Source organism: Eretmochelys imbricata, chromosome 10 (assembly GCF_965152235.1).
Source record: "Eretmochelys imbricata isolate rEreImb1 chromosome 10, rEreImb1.hap1, whole genome shotgun sequence".
NCBI classification, from domain to species: Eukaryota; Metazoa; Chordata; order Testudines; family Cheloniidae; genus Eretmochelys; species Eretmochelys imbricata.
In genome coordinates this window covers 60,040,055-60,048,731 of record NC_135581.1, presented here as the reverse complement: position 1 = coordinate 60,048,731, position 8,677 = coordinate 60,040,055, and the positions used below count along the sequence as shown (strand labels likewise).

The window sequence follows — 8,677 nt, the reverse complement described above, 5'->3', positions numbered from 1 at the left end:
TGACCTGTGATAGAGGCAGTAGAGTGGCTTGCAGGGAAAATCCTATGTTGGGTTCCTAGGCTGGAACTTCTGTGATGGAAGAAGCTGTCCTACTTTCTTGCCTGCAACATTGTCTCATTAAATAAACCAGTGTCAAAGCAAAGCCTATGCATAAACACTGTCAGCCTAAGACAATGGCTCTCAACCTCTCCATACTACTGAACCCCTTTCAGGAGTCTGATTTGTCTTGCGTACCCCCAAAGTTCACCTCACTTAAAAATGACGCTTACAAAAATCAGACAAAAATACAGAAGTGTCACAGCACACTATTACTGAAAAGTTGCTTATTTTCTCATTTTTATCTTACAATAATAAAATAAATCCACTGGAATATAAATATTGTACTTACAGGGTATAGTCTATAGAGCAGTATAAAGTCACTGTCTGTATGAAATTTTAGTTTGTACCGACTTGGCAAATGCTTTTTATGTAGCCTGTTGTAAAACTAGGCAAAAAGCTAGATGAGTTGATGTACCCCCTGAAAGACCTTTACGTACCCCTGGTTGAGAACCACTGGCCTAAGACATATGCAGAAAATATCTGCTGTGTCTGATACATTGTGTCAACTAATTTCTGGGTGGAAAACATGGTCATAGTAACTTACATAGTGAAAATAGTGTCAACACTTACAAATATAAGATGGAACTGAGCTATTTAACAGTAACTTTTAAAATAAAGAGTAAAAAGGGTACTTGTTTCTAATTGTTATTGTTCTATTAGCAGCTATAATGTATGAGCCAAATATTGTAGCTGTTTTTTGCTGAAGGGATCCAAAAAGAGACAAGTTATTATTTTTTTTTTAAAGTCATTATTTTTGAAGTGTCATTCTGTGCAAATGCACCCAATCCATACCAAACCAATATGGAAAATTTAAATACATAATGTATGTTTTAAATTTAGTTTATTGCCACTTATGCATTCTTGGTCTGCAGTATCTGCTACAAATTTAAATTTGATGTCACTCCTGCTCCCATAGTGTGTATTAAAACTTTGTTCAAGTTCAAAACAGATTGTGTTCTTCTATGTGACCAGAAAATGTGAAATGAGGTTGGAACTTTGGTCCATTTAGTCCAATATCCTTCTAAGATTAAGGGCTAACTAAATCCTGGTCCCATTAAAGTCAGTGGCAAAACTTAAATGGAACCAGTTTCACCCTAAAAATCTTCCTATGAGTAATGCTTTCATTCCTACTCAGGCAATTAATGGTGAAAATTATCTAGACCTTTTAAAAAATCCATCCACGTTACTTGTATACATCTTGGGGATGGGGAAGGATAGTCAAAGCACTGCAGAGCAGTGCTTCTATAAGTCTTCTCAATACATTAATAAGTCTGAACTGAGAACTAAGTGTTTCTTTAAGCTTCTTGACTTGAATTTGAATTCAATGAATCACAATTTCTTTATTAGAATAAATTTTTATTTACTGCTTCAGGATCTTTATTTGTGAATATTTTATATTTTAAAGTACGCAACAAATACTGCTACATTCAAATCTATACAGATTTACTGATATATCATTCCAAGTTTTACAAAACTGCATCTAGATTATCAGAATTTTGTATAAGTTACTTTTATTTACATGTAATACTCAGCATTAAAGACCAATTTAAAGAAGAATAAAACGAAGTGGGATTTTAAATATCCCTTAAGACCGATTATATTTGTTACATAATTTACATGTCTTTATAGAGATGATCTACACTTTTGTTTTTGCATATTTAAAAGACAGTGACTGAATAAAAAATTGCTGGCCAAAGCTATGTACTGTAATTTCCTCAGAGATCATATTGGTTAACAAAATGTTCAAATTAAAGCAAGCCAGGTATGTAAACCTATACATTTTTCAGAATTCAGTTTGATAATCATTTTAACCAACACTTGCCAAAATAACCAGTGCTGACACTCATATCAAAATATCCACAGGTACAAAACACAACAAGCTAAGTTTATAAGAAGAGCTGACCTACAATAAATTACACATTATTGGCTAGGACTTTGGTTATACCGTATGAACAAATTTGGTTTCTAGACTAACAGAGAAGAAATAAAAAATATAAAAATGCAGCTATAGAAACAAGCATAACCTGTAAACATATTATAGGGCCAAATTCTGCTCCTGGATTCATATGCCCAATTCCCATTGATGTCAGTGAAGTTTGCACATATCAGATGGCTGAATTTGGCCCATAAAACCCTGTAAACATGTCCTTACTGTTTTGTTGTGCAATACTGCAAGAATGGATAACAAAGGCATTTAACTGTCAATTTTAGCTAATACTCTGTGGTATTCAGATAAATTCTGCTTTAAGATTTATTTTGTTGCAAAAGGCTGAACTGAAAACATTATCCATTGTTAACATTTATCAAAATCTGATTAAAACTCAAGAAACGAACGGCAGCATATGAATTCAGACAAAAGAATATAATTTCTTATTACAAGTCAGAAATATGCTACTCAAGTGTGTCTTACAAAAGTTCTTGGTTTTGTCAAAACTGTATTTTAACAAAAGCAAGGCAGAAACAGAATTCTTAAAAAACCTTATATAAGTCAGTCCATATTCTGCAAGCTGACGTGAGTAAGAAATGCAAATGCTTTCCAATGTTTTACCCAATATGCTAAATAATAAGGTGCTTTGGGCAGATCTGTCAAACAGCCTGAAGCAGCACAGAATAGGATATTGCATTATACTGAATTTCCTCAAACTGTTTAATCATTTCAGTTACTCTTCAAAAGAGCAGCAATGTTTCAAATGTACACTTGCAAACATTGTTTCACAGTTTTACTTTCAGTAGTTTAATGTAGGACAATCTGGCAAATACTGTAGAAGAGGTAATTGTTGAAAGACATTTTACTCTTTGAGGCATTGGTGGGGTTAAGCTACTCATTGTACATTTTGTAGCCACTAATAAAATACGCATTACTGAAAATGGCAAAATGTATTTAAGTTGGTGAATTTTTAACACTTATTTGTTTTACAAATTACACTATGAAAGTTCAATAGCCAAATAACTGTATGCAACAGTAGGTTCCCTGGAAATATTTAAATGGTTTGTAAACCCTTAAAAAGAAATGGCAGCACTGGAACAACATAGCATGTTGAACGGCCTAATCAACCCCATCAAAACCCTGAGTATTTTCAATTGCTATCAGAAGTTTGTCCCATAAATCTTCAAATGACTCATATGGAGGCAAATCCAAGCGATTAAAACTGAAAAAAAGGAAGAAAGCTCTTAAGTTTTTGTGATCAAAGTTACTTCTCAACACATGAAAATCTACATAAGTTAAGAGAATATTTACCAGGTATGAGCTCTTGGCAGTTTTTCTGGGGTGCCCCACTGTTCAACTGTAAACAACTGTGGTCCATTTGAACCTACAGGAAGAAGTAATGCTTTGAGATTCATTCCATTCTGTGAGTCTCTCTTTCTTGCTTTTTTTTTTTTTTTTTTTTTGGAGATTTAAGTCTTTTCAATATATTGCTCTAGTTTTATGGTAGAACTTCTGATATCAGTGGATGATGTACACATGACTCAAAGGCAGTGTGCGTATGTTCCAGTGATTGCTTTCTAAATATTTCTGGATACACATTTACTGCAAGAGATTTTTTTTATACACCTATACTGAAGTCTAAGGGTGCATATTTATAGCAGTAGTAGCTGACAGATCAATGCTCTACAAGGAACAATTTTCATACTGATATATATTACTATATCTTGTCCATGTGTGGTTAAATGATACTTCTAACTAGTTACAAATTGCTACTTAACTGTTTAAACACAATTGCATTTTTTAAATTGTTATGTAATAGGCATATGGTTCAAGTCAAATGGTGAATCATCATGACAGTTTGAAAAGCAGGTTCTTTATGTCGATTAGCCCAGTTAACAATTTGGGAGAATGGCACTATAAGAACTCACCATACAACTCAGCAAATCCATTCATAGGTACACGGGATGTGCCAGTGACAAACTGAAGTAATCTTATTCGCTTCTCAGAATCCATCATTAACACTGCCTGTACAGGGCAATTATATTTAAAGACTTAGTTGAAAGAGTTCAATTTTTTAATGTTACACTGGTTAGCAATTTTATGTGATACACTATTTATTTTTCTACATCTTAAGGGTAGCCTAATTCTTGTTATTTTCTATAATAAATACAACTTATTTCTCTGCATGCTGTTAAAAGCCATGTAGTCTACATATTTTGGTTGAATCTTTTTTCACCTTCAATTAGTTAGTAGCACAGTAACAGCAGGGTTACTGACTCAGAAGGCAGTTAAAATACTTCCCTCCCACATTTGGCCCCTACTTTCTTTGAAGTTTGTTGATGTTATAAAACAAGCAGCCAGATTCCTGTAACTTAAACACAAGAGTTTAATACCTCTTTAGTATTATAATTACGCCTGAATAGCTACAGTGAGTGTATTTAACCCCAGCAGCCTATACAGCTTTTTGAAGGGGATAAATATCAATACTGTATTATATTCCTAAACATGCATCATTTCTAGTTCTTATGTTCCCTGTTTGTAGCTTTCATGTACAAAATATTTACTTTTTTCTATTAAACAAATAATATATCTGTATAGCTGATAAACAGCAGTTTTAAAAATGTAGATTTTTGCATAAATAGTAAGTTAGAGCTTGTTGTTACCTTCCAAAACCACTGTATAACTTGGTGATTTATGCTGTAGCCATTTTTGTATTTTGTATATAGCTTCCAGTCAGCCACATCCACATCTCCCAGTCCACACATTAGTAACTACACAAATGAGAAATACCAAAACGTAAGTCAACAAAATATGGTTCCAATAGAATTTGTTTCCTGTTCTATGATACACTTACCTCTAGTTCATTTTCATCAAAAATTTTGATTAGATCTTGTGATATTAGTTCAAAAAACCCCTAAAATATAGGAAAAAAATGCTGAAAACCAAGTTATATTTTAAACTGCCCCTCCCACCCATTAAGAGTTAGATCTCCACGTTCCAAGAGCTACAGACAAGGCATTACATTAAATACAGCACTGTTTTCAAACACACCTGGCCACAATTTTGGGTCTGGCTAAGCTGTACTTCATGCAGATCCTGAGAGGGCAGGGTGCAAAGGTGGCTGTATGAAAACTTTGTTCCATCATTCCTGGGGAATGCTGGAAACAGATTTGGCTTCCAATGCAAACTGAAAACAGTTTCAATGTTGTTCCAGCTACACTGGGCATGCTCATGCTGACATTACCACTTCTGTCCATTTTTATCCATGAATACTGGTCAAGGCCTTATATTCCTGACTTCGGAAGCTCATAAATAATTTCTCCCATTTCACAGAGGATATAATGAAGGATCTGGCAAGTTGCACATAGTCAATTCTGGAAGAGCCCCAAATAGAATCCAAGTGTCTTCCATGGGAGACCCAGAACCAGGAAAAGAATCCAGAAATCTCATTTCTACTTCTGTTGGATAAAAATTTCTGCCCCTTGTGCATATTCATTATGCTAGTCTAATTCCATTAAAGTTTTTTCCACAGGACTCCTGCTTCATTCAATGAACAGGATAGAATATGCTCAGTCAATGAGACAGCTGTTGAATATTTATGCTCATCAATCAGTCAGTGTCATCCTTATTTACTGAAAACCATTCAAACTTTGTAATAATGCAGGGCTTTAATTTGCTCATAGGGTACAGGGTGTTTTTTTGTTTTAAAAAGAGCAGGCCGAATCAGAGCAGACCAGCTCATTCACCAGCTCCTCTCCCACTTATTACTGAGACTTCTGCTCCTCCTGCTCTGTCCATTCACAATCACAACATCCCTGTGGCAATTACTGTACTGTGGCAAGTACAGTAATTTCCTATACATGGAAAAGTATATGTATCTGCTTATTAGACTATAATAGTGTTTAGCAGCTGGAAAGTCAGGAAAGCCAACATTGTGTGACCGGCTAGCTCTTCATGGACCACCAATGATTCACAAACCAGTTTGGGAACCACTGAGCTAGTGATTTACAGAGTGTCATTTGTATAAAGAGGAGAAAAATTAGTTAAAGTCACTTAATTCCAGGAAACTTAATTTTATTTATACTTTTGTTACTTAAAACTATAAAAAATGATTTCAGAATTTGTAAAAAAAATCATTTGTATTTCAACTAGGATTGTTCAGGATTGGACAATAAGTTAATTTTTAGGCATGTGACGGGAGATTGATAACGAAAAAGCTGATAAGTGTTTTAACAATAGTGCTGCATCATTAAAGTAATTCAGAGCTGAACCCATACACCACTAAATATCTGATTGCTCTGCCTCTTTTACAGTCATAGCAACCTAGCCTGTGAATCTTGATGTTGTGTTACAAAAGATTTTTCTTAATATTGGGTATGAAAGATTTTTAAAAGATACAGTGTATTTAGAAATTAATACCTCTTTAAAGGCAGCCATCTGCTTCTGGACTCTGCTCACAAATCTCCATTGAATTACAAGACTGTAAAATAAAACTGAATATTTGAAGTACAAACAATGCACATACCACATCAAGGCTACTGCTTGCTGCAAGACAATCAGAAGCTCAACGAAACACAAAATACCAAGACCACCCTGTATTTAGAGAAACTGGAATGAGGTGAGGTATATTCCATAGACTGTCCAACTACTTACTGAATGTAGTCTCGCTTGTTCTTGTTGGTGACAACTATTTCTGATCCACCACTTTTCAGCTCATGTTGATGGGTCTAAACAAGAAACACACTTTTACCCAAAGTATGTGCTCAACAGAATACAAGTTTAAATATTAAGTATTTTTTAATTCACTTTAATTCTTCAAGAATCTGAAAACTATGACAGATAGCACCACTCTCTCATGCCACCTGAATAAATACCATTTTTATATTAGACATACATACACAATTCAGTGATGCCAGATTGCAATGTAACAGCTCAGTTATCTGACTCAAGTACAGTAAATCACTAAGTGTGCACAGAAGTTTTCAGTAATGCTGTATATTTTTACTAACTTCACAATCTGCACTTGCAGTGAGCCAAACTTTTTCCTCAAGATTTCTTAGAAAAACACCTACAAAACAGTTACAGCATTTTTGGTGAGCAGAGCACTGACACACACATCTGCTACACAGTGGTTTAGTATTACCAGATCCTCAGTATACAGCCTGAGTTTTCAGCCTGTTACACATCTAGATTTTTATCTTCCTGTCTTGCAATCTTAATTACTTTAAGGCCATGCCCCCACAGAACCATAAAACCTACTAGTGTGCTTATATCTAGTTAATCATTGTAAACTGGGATTTCTGTGCAAGACCAGTGGTAGATCCACATTACTTAAGTCCTGCACAGATTTTCTCCACTGACATAAAAAAGTTTGTTCCATAGTTTTGCTTGTGTAACTCAAAAAAGCATGGTCACACTTGTCAAGGGAACCTACTTCTAACACTATTTTTTAAAAATAGCTCTATTCATTTCCAGCACTTCTAGAACCATCACAAGGATGCAGCTTTCATTAAGACTTAAGTGACAGGACATTTTAATCTGCAGAAGTATTCACCACAACAGCTGTACTCTAAAGAGGTAGCTGATGTTTAGTCAAAAGAACAATTTATTGTGTCAAAAGCTTTGCTGAAACAGCCATTTCCCACTCATTTCTCAAATTACAACTACTTTAGCAAAACATTAAGTTATCATGTACAAGCCACAGGAAGAAGCAGGAGTGAACAGCCCAACACAATTCTGAAGTGCATGTGTATTTATCACATTATCCTATTTTTAAGTACTGTACAGAGAAAACCACTCAGTTCCACTGTACAAACGTAAAGTAGAATAGATGAAACATCAATATACAAACCTGTCCAAAGAGTTCTTCATCAACAATAAACCTGAGATCCAATTCTGTTGGATCATTTTCAAGAATCCATCTCAGAGAATTGTAATATTCACTATCCTAAAAATGAAAGTTGCATGCTTAATAAATAAGTATAGAAGACTTACTTGAAACAAACAGAGCATGTTCCACATTTATACCCAACACAACTGAATAAAGACTGAGGTCTTCATTAAACTCACTGTAAACAGAGTAACTACTTATATTTGTCTGGTTAAACACACAGAGACAAATCACTTCCTTCAACACTGAAGACCAAAGGAATTACATTTCAGTACTTCAAAAGTGAGGCACAACTCATTGTTTTTTGCACGGTAAAATTTCAAAACAAAGGAGAAGAATTTGGTCAAAGAATAAAGTATTTTCTTTCATTCACTTTAACCAGTATCCTCAAATGCCAAGAACAATGGATAGTACCTACTCTCTCCTTTGCCAATTTCAATACCATTCCTTATCCATTAGCAGGATGGGGTATTGACCACCACAAGTTACTCCCTCTCAATAAAGGAGGGTACTCTGTTTAAAGTACTATTCAAGATGGGCATGGGGTGAAGGATTAGATAAACTCTAAAATATGAGTATGTTTGGGCTACTGCTTTGATTCTCCAGTCTGCATGCAGTGACTCCTGCTGTAGTAGAACTTTTCAAACCTCTTGCAAAATATGAATCTTCTAGTTTGCTATGTGAGCTAAAAAAATCTGGAAAAAGTAGATCAAGCCTGAGAAAGTTAGATGCTGCCGTTAGTATTTGGTCACTAGTCTTTC

At 34.7% G+C, this 8,677-nt stretch overlaps 1 protein-coding gene across 3 annotated transcripts in view; it reads right to left on the bottom strand.

The window, feature by feature from the left end:
• Positions 1 to 1,593: 1,593 nt before the first annotated feature.
• Positions 1,594 to 8,677, bottom strand: part of NEDD4 (NEDD4 E3 ubiquitin protein ligase) — a 127,202-nt gene continuing 120,118 nt past the window's right edge. For all 3 annotated transcript variants that reach the window (XM_077827391.1, XM_077827389.1, XM_077827390.1), the window contains 8 exons: positions 7,878 to 7,973; positions 6,680 to 6,753; positions 6,446 to 6,506; positions 4,881 to 4,940; positions 4,690 to 4,797; positions 3,955 to 4,051; positions 3,338 to 3,410; positions 1,594 to 3,248 (listed from right to left, as the gene is read on the bottom strand). In XM_077827391.1, the coding sequence (XP_077683517.1) occupies positions 3,146 to 3,248; positions 3,338 to 3,410; positions 3,955 to 4,051; positions 4,690 to 4,797; positions 4,881 to 4,940; positions 6,446 to 6,506; positions 6,680 to 6,753; positions 7,878 to 7,973 (672 nt within the window). In that variant the 3' untranslated portion in view covers positions 1,594 to 3,145. The remainder of the gene's footprint in view (positions 3,249 to 3,337; positions 3,411 to 3,954; positions 4,052 to 4,689; positions 4,798 to 4,880; positions 4,941 to 6,445; positions 6,507 to 6,679; positions 6,754 to 7,877; positions 7,974 to 8,677) is intronic.